At 44.3% G+C, this 16,763-nt stretch overlaps 2 protein-coding genes across 5 annotated transcripts in view; one reads left to right on the forward strand and one right to left on the reverse strand.

The window, feature by feature from the left end:
• Positions 1-663: 663 nt before the first annotated feature.
• drc1 (dynein regulatory complex subunit 1 homolog (Chlamydomonas)) lies at positions 664-8,615 on the forward strand. Of its 2 annotated transcripts, none has more exons than XM_066707148.1 (17): positions 664-887; positions 1,025-1,112; positions 1,576-1,688; positions 1,962-2,145; positions 2,344-2,481; positions 2,596-2,682; positions 3,055-3,177; positions 3,541-3,680; positions 3,877-4,011; positions 4,158-4,393; positions 5,679-5,866; positions 6,231-6,320; positions 6,741-6,830; positions 7,021-7,181; positions 7,489-7,632; positions 7,874-7,976; positions 8,431-8,615. In XM_066707148.1, exons 1-17 carry the CDS (start codon positions 763-765, stop codon positions 8,491-8,493), a joined length of 2,208 nt encoding a protein of 735 aa, XP_066563245.1. In that variant the 5' UTR covers positions 664-762; the 3' UTR covers positions 8,494-8,615. The 2 variants fall into 2 exon arrangements, with proteins under 2 accessions (XP_066563245.1, XP_066563254.1); XM_066707157.1 differs by having other exon boundaries at positions 6,741-6,827.
• Positions 8,616-8,839: 224 nt separating this feature from the next.
• Positions 8,840-16,763, reverse strand: part of otofa (otoferlin a) — a 70,766-nt gene continuing 62,842 nt past the window's right edge. Inside the window, exons 42-43 of one of the 3 annotated variants that reach the window (XM_066707174.1) lie at positions 13,833-14,028; positions 12,062-12,150 (exon numbers count right to left, since the gene is read on the reverse strand). In XM_066707174.1, coding sequence (XP_066563271.1) covers positions 13,848-14,028 — 181 coding nt within the window. In that variant the 3' untranslated portion in view covers positions 12,062-12,150; positions 13,833-13,847. The other 2 variants (XM_066707168.1, XM_066707183.1) reach the window with 2 other exon arrangements.

Genomic DNA, 16,763 nt, shown 5'->3' on the forward strand with positions numbered 1-16,763 from the left:
TTACACAAATCTACACGGGGTTCTTCACTGTAAAGGATCACTGTCACAGAAGCATTCTGTAGCAGGTTTTAAATGTGTAAATGCCGTGTCATTGTTTGTTTTAATGGCCTAACATTCAAACTTCAATAAAGGTGGAAAATAAGATGTGCGTCTCCCCTAGTCACTGAAATTCTGTTCTCCAGATACTGGCTATGCAGCAGCATTATATATATATATATATAATTTTTGTTTTTTTGTTTGTTTGTTTGTTTTGTTTTGTTTGGTGAGCTGGAGAAAGTTTTTTGTTTTAAATGTGATTAAGGTATTATTTTTTGGACATTTGTGCACAATCAGTTATAGAGACATTGTGCTTGTATGTTGTGTAGACTATGCATGCCTACAATATTACAAATAAAAACATCACTTTAAACGTAAACTGCAGATGACAGTGAATTATTAGTATCATATTTATACTAATTACTCATTGAAGCCTTTTGGGGCCATAGTGATTTTGATTCACAGTAGCCTGGACTAATATTTGAAGCTTTCTGGTATATTTGTGAGCACTGTCGCTCATGAGGCCGGGTAATATTGCGTGCCATTGGATTCCCATTGTTTCATGACCGCGCGCTGTCGATGCACGGGCGCGCGCGGGCGGCTCAGCGGTGTCCTAGCAACGCAGATGACAACAGCGCTGCCCGGGCTGCGCGCGCACTCCCGCACGGCTCACTTTCATCCCAAAACCCTCGCCGACCCGGGCTGCGCGCTGTCCGCTTCTCCCACATGAGTCAACTCGCAAACGCCCCAGAGCAACATGAAAGCGGCCCGTCTGTGGAGTCCGACGTCCTGGAGGAGAGGCTCGCCGCCCGCCGCCTGCGCATGGCCGCCCGGGCCGAGGCCAAGAAACGGTACCCCGCGTCCGAGCTTGTGTGCGGGTTCAGGGCAATCTAGTCCCTGCGTGTGAAAGTGCTTCCTCGTTAACGACGCTAAGCCGAGCCCTTGTGTTTGTCTGTTTGTCTGTTTGTGTTGGCCTGTCCCCACACAGGGAGGCAGTGGGGGACCATGCCCGGGAGAAGCACGATGCAAGGGAGGAGCCGAGGAAGAGCCAGCAGCAGGTGGAGCAGAGCCGCAAGGTTTGACAGCAGCGACTGCTTACCCTGGGGAGCTTTATGCACTTTTCCCTTATGAGTTTTTTAGCACAGTGGTAATATCATTGTGGATCTCCGCTGTTTTGAATTCGCTACAATAGATAGAGCCGATGAAATACCTGTTAGTTACTAGTATCGATATTCTCCGCGTGGATTGTCTTGTGCTTGTGGCAGGTCTTTTGAATACACGCCTTTAAAAATGCATACATGTGTGACATAGCATGGATCTCATGCAATTTGTTTGGAATAGATGGCGAGGTAAAACCCATCTAGAAAACGGTTAATTGCATCTCTCTGTCAGTCTGAGTTGAGGGCAGTGTGCTCTTCTACTTCTAAAGATGGATATAAAGTGATTACATGACGTGGAAACTGGAAGACCCCGTTGCCCGTGCATTCCCGTACATCGGTGATTCTTGCTTTTCAGTCCTAACTTGTGTTTCCCCCCCAGAGGATGACTAAGCTGCAGGCTGATGGCACGGAGCTGGTGACTAACATCCAGGTGGCAGCAGACTGGAGGGAGTCTCGGAGAAGGACCGAGGAGGAGGAGGCCAAGAGACAGAGGTACTAAGTGATTAAACATGGGCTCCACCTGATCTCTGCTGCACCTCCCTGAGCAGGGTTACCTTTCCGTGTGAGGGGAACGTCGTGTGTTTTCCTCCGCTAGCTTGTTGTCTGTGAAAAGGGTCTCAAAATATCTGTGTTCGGTGCTTACATTACTCGCTTATCACACGCTTCCTATTATAACAGTGTCATTAAAGTGCTGGACTGCTGCATCATGCGAGAAACGTGTGCTGTGCTCTGAGGTTCCTCCTATCCCCCGTCTCTTTAATAAAGGACAGAGAAGCTGGAGAATGAAGCCAAGGCGAGCTTAGAGAAGTTTGAGGAAATTGCCAAGAAATGGACATCCAGCAGAATGAAGGAGATCCCACAGGAGCTGAGGGATGCCCTCAACACCCAGCAGCATCAATGCGCCCTCCTCATTGAGGAAAAGAACAAGGTCATTCATGACCTGCAGCAGGTGAGGGACAGCAAAACATTGGTTTCTCTTAATCACCAATGATTCTGTTTCAGTCAGAATTAACAGAAGACTTATGTTTGGGGCACAGAAGTAAAATAATAATAATAATAATAATAATAATAATAGAATGATGAGTTAATGATTGTAAACATCTGTCAGGAATAGAGAAATTAAACTCGGGATGTTTTGTACCAACAGGAGCTGAAAGTGAGTGACAACCGCTACGTGAAAGACCTGAAGAAACAAGCAGAAGACATCGACCTCATGATTGAGAGAATGGAGGAACAGATCAAGAATTTGATGAAATCCTACCGAGAAGAGCAGGACCAGATTGAGGTTGAACTTGAATTTTGCTATCCCTTCCTTCTGTCCGTTGTTTTCTTTCACGAATGTGTTGAAGGCTGCCATTGGCCCTCCATGTCTTTCTCATTTTTGGTCATGTTTGCACAGAAAGCCTTTGAAATGGAGCGAAGGGAGCTTCTGGACAACAGCTTTAAAAAATGGGAGCAGATGATGCACAATCGTCGAGACAAGGAGGTAGGAGGAGAATAGAACTCTTGATAATAACTGAATAGGATTAGGTCATAATATAACCTTTCCAAAACAGGGAGTCCCGGTTAAAGGATTTTTTGCATTTAACTTATGAGAGTTAATTAATGCCAAAATGTATGCGTTGTCATGCTGATCACAATGAAATTATAGTAACTATTTTACTAGTTTTTGAAGTTAGAAAGTTCTAGAAATGTAGTTTTTGGTTGAGTTGCTTTCTGTGACAATACGTTAGGCCTTTCTTCATCCCTCTGTCTCACTCTGGTTCATGGTACAGCACTGTGTGATTGAAGGGCTGTTTGACATAGTGGTGTGTGTAAGAGCCATGTTCGAGAGCCTGTGTGTGGCTTCTCTCTGCAGCTGGAATATCTGACCCTTAGGATGAAGTCTGTGGAGGAGCAAGAAAAGCAGCTGCAGCAGCTGAGGGTGGAGGATGCGGAGGAGTACAACATGATCAAGATCAAGCTGGAGACAGACGTGCAGGTGTGATTGCAGACTAAGTGGAGGAGCAGCTTATGAAATGCTTATTTTCCCATTCATTTGCCTTCTTTGTTACAAAAACAGCATCTTTCAACTGATTGGGTGGAGCTGTACCAGTGTGACTTGATTAAATATGAAAGTATTACAGGAGAAATTGGGGATTGTTAGTTTTAAAAATATTTATACTTTTTTAAGTTGTATTGTAATATTTATGATATTTGTGTCCTGGTCTCTTCTTCACTCTATGGACATATATATGAGAGAGCAGTTATGGGAGCTACGTGGGCCTGTGTGTAGGACAGGGGTGAATTCTGCTTCAGTCAATTAATTGTTTGTAACCCTGAATTAATATTGTTGCACTGGAAGTTGCTGGAGCAGCAGCTGCAGCAGATGAAAGCCACCTTCCAGCTCAACCAGGAGAAACTGGAGTATAACTTCCAGGTGCTGAAGAAGCGCGACGAGGAAAACACAATCACCAAGTCCCAGCAGAAGAGGAGAATCACCAGGTGCCCAAGTTCTGAATATTTACGTAGAATGAGTGCAGTTTTTCACAACATTTAGCTCTCACACGTAGGCTTAAATAAAAGCAGAGTATTTAGGGTCCACCCCTATCAAGTATCAGGGTGTCACCTGGAACATTTCCTCGAGAGGGCTGTTCAAACGGCTCAAAATAAAGATGTCATTTTTGTCTTTCTTCTCTAGGCTGCAGGATGTTCTGAACAACCTGAGGATCAAACTTGCCAAGCAGGAGAAGCAGTCGTGGGAGGACAACCGGTCCCTGACGGATGACTATGAGAGGATCATGCAGCAGTACACGGACACGCAGAGGAAGATGAGGTGAGCACTGCGCCTGGTTTCTTGGCTGTGGTTCACTGCTCACAGAGAACAAGTTTAAACCGGTGATGGGCTGAACAATGAGTGGCAACACAGCTAATGGATGCAGGGGGAAAGTACATGTAACAACCCTTTTGTCATCCCTGCAGGCAATTTGCTGCCGTTGATGCAAAGACGTTCGAGGAGATGTGGCTGATGAATGAGGCGGAGGTGAAGGAGCTGGTGGAGAAGGCGCTGGAGACTGACAGGCTCATTCATGAGCAACAGCTGGGCCTGGCCTGGATGCGGCCCCCGCTGCCCTTCACGGCGCGCTCTGGACCTGTCCTGCCGCAGCGCAGCACCAAGAGGCCGGCTGCACAGCTGGCGGGGGAGCTGCTGCTGAGAGGTGACCGAGCGGGGGCTTCTCTAGCTTTCGCACCTTGGCTTCAAGTGTGGATTTATGACAAGGGGGACCAAACAGTTACATAAGAAACATAAGAATGTTTACAAACGAGAGGTGGCCATTCCACCCATCATGCTCGTTTGGTGTCCATTAATAACTGAGTGATCCAAGGATCCTATCCAGTGTATTTTTAAATGTTCCCAAATTTTCAGCTTCTACCACATTGCTTGGGGAGTTTGTTCCAGATTGTGACAACTCTCTGTGTGAAGAAGTGTCTCCTGTTTTCCATCTTGAAGCCCAATTTCCATTTGTGTCCCCGGGTCCATGTGTCCCTGCTGATCTGGAAAAGCTCCTCTGGTTTGATGTGGTCGATGCCTTTCATGATTTTGAAGACTTGAATCAAGTCCCCACATATTCTCCTCTGTTCCAGGGTGAAAAGGTTCAGGTTCCTCAGTCTCTCAGTAGGACATTCCCTTCAGACCTGGAATAAGTCTGGTTGCTCTCCTCTGAACTGCCTCTAGAGCAGCGATATCTTTCTTGAAGTGTTGAGCCCAGAACTGCACACAGTATCCAGATGAGCTCTAACTAGTGCATTGTACAGTCTGAACATTACTGCCCTTGTTTTAAATTCTACACTTTTGACAATATACCCTAATATTCTGTTTGCCTTTTTTATTGCTTCCCCACATTGTTTGGATGGAGAAAGTGAGGAGTCCACATAGACTCCTAGGTCTTTCTCATGTGTTACTTCCTCTAGTTCTTTTCCTCCCATAGTGTAATTATAGTGGACATTTTTGTTACCTGCATGTATTACCTTGCACTTGTCCACATTGAATTTAATCTGCCAGGTGTCGGCCCACAACTGAATATTTTGACTGAATAAGTCCCTTTGAATAGCCTGTGCTGCTGAGATTGTATCTGCTGATCCACCTATTTTAGTCTCATCTGCAAATTTGACAAGTTTGCTAACTATCCCAGAGTCCAGATCAATAATATAGATTAGAAAAAGCAAAGGCCCTAGTACTGATCCCTGTGGAACTCCACTAACAACCTCACTCCAGTTAGAAGCAACTCCTAACTGGAGTTAGCTAGTGTTTCATTTCAATTGTGTCTGAATGGGGATAGTGTATATTTCAATGGTTTCCATAGCACTGTGACACTTGACAGCAACAGAACCGGCTCAGTGCCGAGCCGCTTGTTTAATCTGTGACTGTGGGCTGAATTTAAACCCTGTTCAGCTTTGGTCACTGCTGCGTTGTGACTGATGGAAGCTCCTCACTCCCTGCAGGGAGCGAGGCTGGTGAGGAAAAAGTCAGAGGTTCTGGCCCGGCAGCACTAGTCTCCCCAGGCAGCGAGCCCCCTGCCCCGGACCAGGAAGCATTAGACAGCGGACCCCTGCAGGGTCCTTCTGAGGAGCATGTGCCGATCTCTCCCCAGACGGTGAAGAGACTGCTGCAGATCCTGTGTGACGAGGCGGTGAGTCTGGCCCCAGCACTGTGGCATCACTGGCCATTGCTATAGGCATCACTGTGGGTCCAGGGTGCAGATCACAGCCACCCTTTGCCACGCCCTGCCATCCCAGCTTGGAGAGCAGATCTATGGCACACGGGGTATGGGAACTGGGGAGAGGCAGAGACACACATGGAGGCAATCAGGGGAAGAATCATTGAGCAGCTTTAATTTGTTTAAACAGGACGGCATCCCAAACGTCTCCCCACAACATGCACACAGAACCCAATGTGTTCCCTCCTACTGCCAGAGTGAGAGAGAGTTGTGCGAGAGGCCGTCAGTCCCTGGAGTGCTGCCTATAATTGTGTTGTGCTTTCTCATCTCTTCTCAGGGCTTCTTGATTGAGAGTAAATTACTCACATTACTTTCCCCCTTGGAGAAGGATCAGCAGTCCCTCATGAAGCTGGATGCCATATTCTTGGTAAATGCTATTGCTATTGACAATAAAAAAAAAAAAACTTTTAAAGTCAGACTTCATTTTCATCTTTCACTTTTGGTGGCTGCACAGTTGTGAAATACAGGTTCAGGACTGTAAATACCAGCTCCCAATGGGGGACACATTGAACCAGAACTACTACTGGAATGAGACTGAAATTCAGTTTGTTCAGCTGACACACAAGCCTGGCAGGGTCTCCTGGCCTGAAACAGAATAGCTTCATTAGATTTTGTTTTTAATCTATGAAAATATTTTCTTTATATTGTATTCTCTTTCTCTCTCAATTAGTGTAACAGTATTATTACATATTGTACTTGTAGAAAATGATGTGGAGTTATTGTCAAACAGAGTTATGGTGGATCGTTGGTCATGTTTGTTAACTGTTGGGCCCCATGCATTTCAAAGGCCCTGGGGATTGAGAATGAAGACGATGTTTACGCGCTCACAGATTTCTTCATCAAGTACAGAGAGCAGCAGGGAGGAAACACTGAGGTAGTTTGTATTACACATGTCCTGTGAATGTGTGTTCGAAGGAAAGTAAAATAAACTATTGTTTGATGTAAATATTGTTAATTAATGTGCTGAAATTGCTAGTTCAATGCCTATTTTATGAATTATTAATGTATGAGTATTATTATTAAGGGCTTCTGCTGTAATTCAGAATTCGCTTTCTGTTTTTGTTCAGTTTTCAGCAGAGGACTCGTCCCTGTCACAGAGCGAGGGCAGAGCGGAGAGGCGCAGAGAGGTGTCGGGTATGGCACCTGGAGGAACAGTGTCCGATCTCATTCACCCCAATGACGTCCTGAAGGCACTGCGGGCGTTTACAGCACACCGCTGCAGACCAAGGCAAGCCGAGGAGCGTCCCAGCGCATAGAGGACACGTGTGTGCACTGCGATTGGGCACATGGTCACCGCAGACCTGTCGGGTGCAGATGTTTTCAGCTGCTGAGAGGAGTCCTTGAAACCAGTGGGAACTACTGGGAATTACAACAAACCCTGACAGACCCTTCTCACATTCTATTTGGAGCCTCAAACACACAAATTTAAATCAGTATTGAATGATTTAGTTCTGAACAGATTGTTTGAAAAACAAACCTTAGAGAAACTAAAGCTTTTTATTGTGTATTTTTTACCCTTGACCTCGTCTCTCCAGAGAGAAGCGGCTGTCCAAGGTTCTGAACCTGGAGGACAGAGATGACTCTGAAGACGCTGCCTTCTGGGATGCCATGGCCAGAGTGATTCCAGAGTCCAAGCTCAAGACCTGGGATGCCCTGGAGACGGCCTTGGAGAAGTACTAGTGAGTAGAGCTTCTGTACTTTAACGGCAATGATGTTCTGTTGTAATATTAGGTTGTAATGCATCATTTGCATCATAGCTGTTCACTTCCAAAGAATTTCTAGACCCCTTCACTCCAGCTTCCTAAGCAGTGTTTTGTCATGAATGAAAGGTATCCTTGCATGACTTGTTTTATAACCTGTGCCCTCTGGAGACTCTCCCTCTGATCCATGTCCCTCTGAATTTCCCCGTCGCTGCTGTAGCCACGTCCTGACGGAGCGGGCAGCGCTCATCGATGACACGCAGGGCCTGAAGCAGCAGAACGCAGAGCTCCGCATGCTGCTGCATCAGTATGTCAATTCCAGGGTGAGCCCCGCCCCCGACACGCCCATCGCTCTCCAGCGAAACATCTAGCAAGCCGGCATTAGGATACATCATCTCGCACAACATTGTCAAAAAATTATTAATAATGCTCAAACATCATCAAGACAAACAGGTTCATGGCTGAGGTTATACTTTGTTAGAAACAACTGTCCCAAAAAAGTATTTCTGTTGCAGTAGGATGCAAGCTGACCGGGAATTAAACCTGAATGTATAGCGGCAGTTTGGACTTGTAAATTAAGTCCTGATGGACAGTTAAGTGGGCCTAAACATACCCATCAATAGAGGATAAAGCAAACTCACGGCCGTTTCTAAACAGCAAAACAACTGAACAGGTGAAATTCATTCACATGGCTTCCTGTGAGCTGCGTCTCTCCACAGTGTAAGTGTGTAACGGGTCTCTAATGGGCCAGTGACTGACAGAGGCCTCCATTCGCAGGTGAACGCGGAGCTGGAGATCCCCCCCACACAAGTGATGCAGATGCAGCCCCAGGGGAGCTGATGGCCGGAGTGCACAGCCAGGAAACTTTATATTGATTTTTAATTAGAAATCATGTGAGTTCCACTGTTTTGAAAACCTATTCTGTTCCAGTATTTCTTATTAAACGCTCTCACTCCACCAGACACCCCCGCACTGACTGTTTTGTTTCTCAGTTTGTGCCGGCCTCAGTGCTGCTTTATATAAACACTCTGGACAGGAGTAAACCATGTGGAACGAAAAGGCTAAGGCAACCTGTAGACGCTGCCGCCAGCTCCTGACAGACGCGTACTCGGGTTACTGGCATGTGTGACTCATGCGTTGCTTCTCCTGTTACATTCAGACACAGACACTTTTTTCTGACAGTGTTTTATTAACATATGGTTTATACAATTAACAGCATTCCAGACTGGGTTCAATAAGCAGGGTTTACTTCACAATTTCAATACGGTCATTTGTTTCATCACATCGGTATTTCAAACATCTGGCAGTCCAGTGATCAGAGTCCAGGAGTTCGGGCAGAGTGTGTCATCGACAGGGGTGGCCAGGGGTGGCCAGACTCTGCATCCACAAGAAACACTGAGCAGTGCTGATATATGATCTATAAATATTTTACTGATTCTAGCCGAGTTCTTAAAAAACATACAAAACCCTTGCGTGGCAGAGAAGTGTATGCAGATGTACATATTTGATGGTATGTCTAATTGGATCTTAGTCCTGAATAATGCAAATGTTACAACGAGACCAGTGTTGCCTCACTGTGATGTGTCGTAATATTCTCGGTACAGAGTGGCTCTTCGGCGAAGACGGCCATTGCTCCCCCAGCAGCAGTCGGTTCTGACTAGAGATGAAGCATTAATATTAATATTGTGTCTGGTATAAAGGTTCCTGTAGTAATAGTCCTGCAAAAACACACTTTGCAATGTCCTGACAATCGTGACACTCTAAATGTGGGGCGCACTTTGAAAATACTGAGGAAAAGCAGAAACTTGCAGATAATTCGAGTCACTCAAAATGCCAACGTTTAAAAGAGAAGCACGTCTGAGGTTTTATATTTTGCACCCCCCTCGTGTCTGTGTGCAAATTGGGGGTTTTCTGTTTTATAAGCAGCAACAAACTTTAATATTTTTATAGTGGATTAAACAGAAACTCTTGCTTTATAGTGAAATAAATGTTCTTTGTGTTTTCTTCATGAGTGACAGGCCAGGATATGATAATACTAAACGATTGCTTCACAGGCCTATTAAGTAAATCTTGCATAACTGTCAGCTTTAAACCCAGCAGTGATTACACGAAGAAAAAACAATGTCAATTATGTCACCTCGCTTATATAATATGAGCATAAACTCCTGAAAGGGAATGAATGATCGCTAAAATGATGTCATGCCTTTTCCTGAGTTATAATGCCTGAAGAAGACCATTGATTCTGCACCAATCTGGCTGCATTAACGAGTAATACTTCTGTATGTCATACAATATTCATGACCCCACCACTTCAGTGCTGTTAGATACCATAATGCTTGAGGGATCTGCAGTTAAAGGGGCAGCATTATTGACCATTAAAGGGTGCTTAGTGTGATTGTATGGGCAAATAAAAAACACACTGGTTGTACTCTTCTGTTGTCCCTCCTGTGGTCACAGACTTTTCTGAAGCCCCCCATAGACTCACTGCACCCACAGCTGGGCTCTTTGGTGGCCTGGCTACCTGCCCGTATTAAAGATCTTCTGATTTATAGCCTCAGGCATGGAGAAGACCATCAGGCCGATGAAGAGGAGCAGCAGCAGGCTGAGGACGAGTGTCAAACAGTGCAGCTTGTAGTCTCTCCAGGCGAGAATGCAGGCAATGCGAATGGGCTGTAGCAGCCAGGACAGGCTGGTGTCGGGGCGACTGGAGAGACAGACCACAGCTTTGTTCATTCGGTTTATTTATTCAGTATCGTAATTTAATACAGACAAAAAACAAAAATATTCCACACTGTAGACCAGAGAAATATAAATACGGACTCTCATTTTCATTGTTATAAACAAGCTAAAATCAGTGCAAACAAAGGATATATATATTTTTCTTTTCTTCATCAAATGAAAACGATACCAATAGTACGTAACTCCAATTCAAACAAAAGCAAACTCCGTCAAAAGAACTGCACACAGCAAACCAGGGCAGGTGAACATCGAGGGGAGGAGAGACCATGCCAGGCCTCGTTCGTATGACCACAGCTGATCTGCACAGGAGACGCAGAGATACAGCTGCACAATACTCTTCTTGTTCGATTTCACGCTCATACGTAAAACATTTTGTACTTTAAAGAGTGTTATCATCTTAGTAAACGTCAGCAAATAGGGGGATGGATTGGTATGCAACATCAATGCAGCCAGTGCCACTGGAGTTGGAAGAATGGATGGGAATGGAGTTTTCTTTCTTTGGAAAGGCATGCGTTGGCTTTGGTCATGACTTTGCAACATAAAGTACCCATAATGGCAAAGTGCAAGTGGCCGTCAGCAACGTCTGCACATCTGGCATTTACACCTCTGTATGCTTTATTTCATCTTGCTGTCTGTAGGAGTATGGATGCAATATTTTAGTACTGTAGTGGCATGCTGACTTATTTCATGTTTTCTCCTGTATTCTCTTATGTTAACACCTACAAGTGCCGTCACCTCAGGACGAGATTCTTCATGGAAATAAAAAAAAAAAAAAAACCTGTGCTGAAATGAAACGTGAAATGACCAGTGTGCTGAGATGCTGCCTGTAATGTGTCACTACCCAAAACTCATGGGGTCTTAAGCAGCACAAATGGAAGCTGAAAAAATGATCTAAGCACATGATATTATCCTCAAGGTCAAAAATAACTTTTTTTTGGTTTGTTTGTTTGTTTGAAGGTGAAGTGCATAATTGTTCAAAAATGCATCTTATTTTAAACATTTTTCCCTGCCTCCCCATTGAAACTAGGCTCCCTTCATATATTTGATGCAAACTGTAAGAACTAGTTGTGCAAAGGCTAGAGAAGTCACTACTGAAGTGTTAGTGCTGCTGTTGAAGGCTGTGTGCTCTTCTGTACAGTACACTGTGTCTGGGTTGCTCAGTCGCCCCAGAAGAACAGATTTAAGGGCGTTTAGAGAAATCCACTCGATAGTGCTATTGCTGAAAGAAAACCCATTCCATTTAAAAGCACAGTTTGTACAACGATTGCAAGTGTACATGATAAAAATTGATATATATCAATTTTTATATCGATGTGTGTATATATATATATATGTTTTTTTATAGCAGCAGCATTAACAGTTGTAAAAAATACAGGTACAGCTATTGTTAAGTTCTCTGAAGCAAGCACAGGAGAAGCAAGTCCAGCAGTGTTAATGATTAGGAGCAGGCTGTGCAAAAGGACGATGCTTTGATCACAGAAATGTTAAACACTGAAAGCATCTCTGGGAGGGCAGCGCTGGAGTGCACAGCAGGAAGGAGAGGTGACGTGTGCTGCTGTCCAGCCCCAGCCATCCTCTCAAGCGCCCAGCAGCTTCTTCACCATGTAGCCAGGCATGCTGTAGAGGAAGAGGCCGAGCATGGCCAGCATGAGCAGTGCCAGGACGATCTTAATGATGAGCCACTTGTACCGGTTGCAGATGAGGTATCTGATGGATTTAAGCGGGTTGAGGAACCAGAGGAAGGTTGTGTCTGGCCGGCTGTCCAGGGAAGCAGTTAGAAAAGGAAAAACAGACAAGTGATCAAGGGTTAGTGGTTAGTGGTCAACAGGCTGGTTTAGCTGGCAAGCGCTGTTTGTTATTATCAAAAGCCATAGCTTACTGCCCCCCCCTTCCCGAGCAGAAAAAGGTATAAAAGTGTTTTAAGGAAGCAGCTCAGGCGCTTGCTTTATAAAGGACACATGCTGAAGCCACATGGAAATCTTCTCTAAAACTACCCAGCGTAGTGTGGTTTGTCTTTGAATCTTTCTGGATGTTTAATTATTAAAAAAAAAAAAAAAAAAAAACTAAATGTCTTTGATTTACTAAGTACTAATTCTGAATGATGAAGGTCAACCCAGTATTGTGTATTTCGCCAGTGTGGAGCATGTGGAGTAAGTGGCAAATACAGATTCAGGGTAATGTTGATGTTTGACATATTATCATTCATTACCTGACCAAGAAAATGGCAGAAGCTGTTAAGAGATGCTGGACGTATTATGCCTTATGATTTTTCTTACATTAGGGTGACTGTAGATCTTCTGAAGCTAATAGCTTAATTGTAACAAACCACAAAGACCATCCAGTTGATTTTATAACACTGGATACCCCTTGTCACACATCTTACTACGGTATGGTCGTGTGTTACAGTGTTAATGGACTCTCATGTTGATGGTCTTCTCTGATTGGCCAGACTGAAGGCGCTTGACAGACTCAAGATGTGGCTAATAACGAAAGCATCACATTAATTATTCAGCAATTTGACAGCCTGTAATGAACACAAACAAACCCACTCTTGGATCCACAGTACAGCCTGGTTTACACAGCAGCGAGAGGACTGAAACAGACTAGGGGTGCAAACCCACCGCCGCAGGGTGGGACCCCTTACTGTGATATTCACCACACTTTGACTGGAACAGATGAGCCATCCAGCCCCCACCTTTAGGACTACTGGTAAAGCGGTTTGCTTTTGGCAACACTGCGGTGCTTGAATGGTGAGAACGTGTACAGTTATTACAGCACAGCACACAAGTACACAGCGGAAGAATGGCCGTGAGATGGGGTGACAGCGCTCTGGATGAGAAACTGCACACAGCAAATGCCCCTAGTCTATGATATTCCCTTCGCCTATTTAATGAAAATAATTTCCAGCCAGAAGTTGTGTGGATCAAGCACAATGTGTTATAAACGATATTGACACAAATTCAGATTAGAAAAGATTTTAAAAAAATTATATATCCAGAGCTGTATATATATATACACATATACAATATATATATACACAGATTATTATGACCTACGCAGCTACATAGATACTGTCTCCCTGTAAAGAAGAGTTCCATTTTTTTATCTCTGAAATGCAAAACGATGAATAAGTCTCAATAATACATCTTGTTTTAAGAAAAAATATATACATTATTTTAGCATACAAATGTATTATATTAAATTACTTTCTATTGGTATACAATATACAATGTTTGACAAACATCATATAAAGCTGCCAGAGTAGGTGATTGGATGTTCTTTTTGGTTGTGTTAGTTTATTTGTTCAAAACGATTGAATGGTCATTTGAACAAACGGGGCGGGAGCAAAGGGAGAGACAGGTGACAGACGCAGGTGGTAGATAAACAGACAGAGACAGTGAGAGAGAGTGAGTGAGAGAAAGAGGGGGTGGAAGGGCTACCCTTTGGGTTCCTCCTCAGGCTCCCAGCAGCTTCTTGACCAGGTAGCCGGGCATGGAGTAAAGGAAGAGGCCCACCAAGAGGAGGACGAGGACCAGGGCTAGGATTTTCAGGATCAGCCAGCGGTAGTTGTGCCAGATGAAGTACCGGATAGACTTCAGGGGGTTCATGAACCAGATAAAGCTGGTGTCCGGTCGACTTACAGAAGTGGGGTGGAATGGGAGACCAGAAAGGAAAAGAGGGTCATCGGGTAAGACAGGTAGGCAACAAGGGGGACGGGGGGGTGGGGAGAGGGAGGGGTGAAGAAATAGCAGGAAAAAACGAAGTGAGAATTAAAGAACAAGAATTGAAAGTATCTGAAAATACTTTGCATGTGACTGCATTTAGCATGATGTATGACTGAATATGTGACATTACCAGTATGCAGGTTAGTGTCGGTGACAGTGGTTTGTAGGTTAGCCCATAAAGCTGTAGGGGCATTTCAATTAGGAATAGTAAGCATCAGTGATAGTGAGTAAGTTGTAGTAGTAAGTATCAGTGATGGTAAGTAGGTAATTCTAAGTAATTGTAACAGTGCTGTATGTGGGTTACAATTGGCTAGTATGTACATGAATAGCAGTAGTAGTGATTGTAGGATGACAATATGGACAGTGTGTAGGTTAGTAGAAGTAGCTGTGTATATAGTGTGGTTGAAAATCATCCTGCAGCTCACGAACTGTGAAGATCAGCATTATTTTAAAGGGAAAGGACAGCGGTATTGTATATTACATTTTGTTTAAATAATAGATTCAAATAAAGGAGTCTGCACCAGGGTTGTAAATTCTAACTTCTGATTGGCTATCAAGCATTTGAGTCACTCCTGATTGGCTAATGACCATACAGCATAAACATTGGCTCCTGTGGCAGGCAGAGTAATGGCAGTAGAAGGGAGGACTGTTACACAGACTGCAGTGGAAAAGGACAGCACCGTTGCCGTACTCAGCTCCCCACAAGAGTGTCTCATTGATCACAAGGAAGCACGCGCTCCCCAAACTGGGTCAGTCACACGCAGGCATGCATTACTGTAGCTAAGCCAACACAGTCTAGCATCTTCTCCGCACAGGCAGTATATCATGTGCTGATTGGGGTGAACAAGCATGAACAGACCAGACTGCAGCATCCGGTTTGAACGGCGTAATCTACATAGCTATATATAGCTCTAAAGTTAATTTTATATATGAGGGAGGGAAAAAGGTATTTGATCCCCTGCTGATTTTGTACGTTTGCCTACTGACAAAGAAATGATCAGTCTATAATTTTAATGGTAGTTGTATTTTAACAGTGAGAGACAGAATAACACCAAAAAAATCCAGAAAAACACATTTCAAAAAATATATACATTGATTTGCATGTTAAGGGGGGAAATAAGTATTTGACCCCTTCGATCCTCTCCAAGTCATTAAGGTTTCGAGGCTGACGTTTGGCAACTCGAACCTTCAGCTCCCTCCACAGATTTTCTATGGGATTAAGGTCTGGAGACTGGCTAGGCCACTCCAGGACCTTAATGTGCTTCTTCTTGAGCCACTCCTTTGTTGCCTTGGCTGTGTGTTTTACGTCATTGTCATGCTGGATTACCCACCCACGACCCATTTTCAATGCCCTGGCTGAGGGAAGGAGGTTCTCACCCAAGATTTGATGGTACATGGCCCCGTCCATCGTCCCTTTGATGCGGTGCAGTTGTCCTGTCCCCTTAGCAGAAAAACACCCCTAAAGCATAATGTTTCCACCTCCATGTTTGACGGTGGGGATGGTGTTCTTGGGGTCATTCCTCCTCCTCCAAACACGGCGAGTTGAGTTGATGCCAAAGAGCTCGATTTTGGTCTCATCTGACCACAACACTTTCACCCAGTTCTCCTCTGAATCATTCAGATGTTGGCAAACTTCAGACGGGCCTGAACATGTGCTTTCTTGAGCAGGGGGACCTTGCGGGCGCTGCAGGATTTCAGTCCTTCACGGCGTAGTGTGTTACCAATTGTTTTCTTGGTGACTATGGTCCCAGCTGTCTTGAGATCATTAATAAGATCCTCCCGTGTAGTTCTGGGCTGATTCCTCACCGTTCTCATGATCATTGAAACTCCACGAGGTGAGATCTTGCATGGAGCCCCAGACCGAGGGAGACTGACAGTTATTTTGTGTTTCTTCCATTTGCGAATAATCGCACCAACTGTTGTCACCTTCTCACCAAGCTGCTTGGCGATGGTCTTGTAGCCCATTCCAGCCTTGTGTAGGTCTACAATCTTGTCCCTGACATCCTTGGACAGCTCTTTGGTCTTGGCCATGGTGGAGAGTTTGGAATCTGATTGATTGATTGCTTCTGTGGACAGGTGTCTTTTATACAGGTAACGAGCTGAGATTAGGAGCACTCCCTTTAAGAGAGTGCTCCTAATCTCAGCTCGTTACCTGTATAAAAGACACCTGGGAGCCAGAAATCTTGCTGATTGATAGGGGATCAAATACTTATTTCCCTCATTAACATGCAAATCAATTTATAACTTTTTTGAAATGCGTTTTTCTGGATTTTTTTGCTGTTATTCTGTCTCTCACTGTTAAAATACACCTACCATTTAAATTATAGACTGATCATTTCTTTGTCAGTGGGCAAACATACAAAATCAGCAGGGGATCAAATACTTTTTTCCCTCACTGTATATATATATATATATATATATATATATATATATATATATATATATATATAATACCTCTGTGACAACCAAACACATGATTCCTCTGATCCCAGTGTTTGTTTGTTAAGTCCTCTGGGATGGTGGAGCATCTATCCACACATTGGACAGCTCCACAGGAAAAGGGATATTTTCCATGATGCATTACTGACATAGAGGATTCTGTGGCCCCTAATAGTATTGATTCACTTGTTGCGGAATACTGAGGAA

The sequence above is a fragment of the Amia ocellicauda genome, chromosome 1, assembly GCF_036373705.1.
Source record: "Amia ocellicauda isolate fAmiCal2 chromosome 1, fAmiCal2.hap1, whole genome shotgun sequence".
Lineage (NCBI taxonomy): Eukaryota > Metazoa > Chordata > Actinopteri > Amiiformes > Amiidae > Amia > Amia ocellicauda.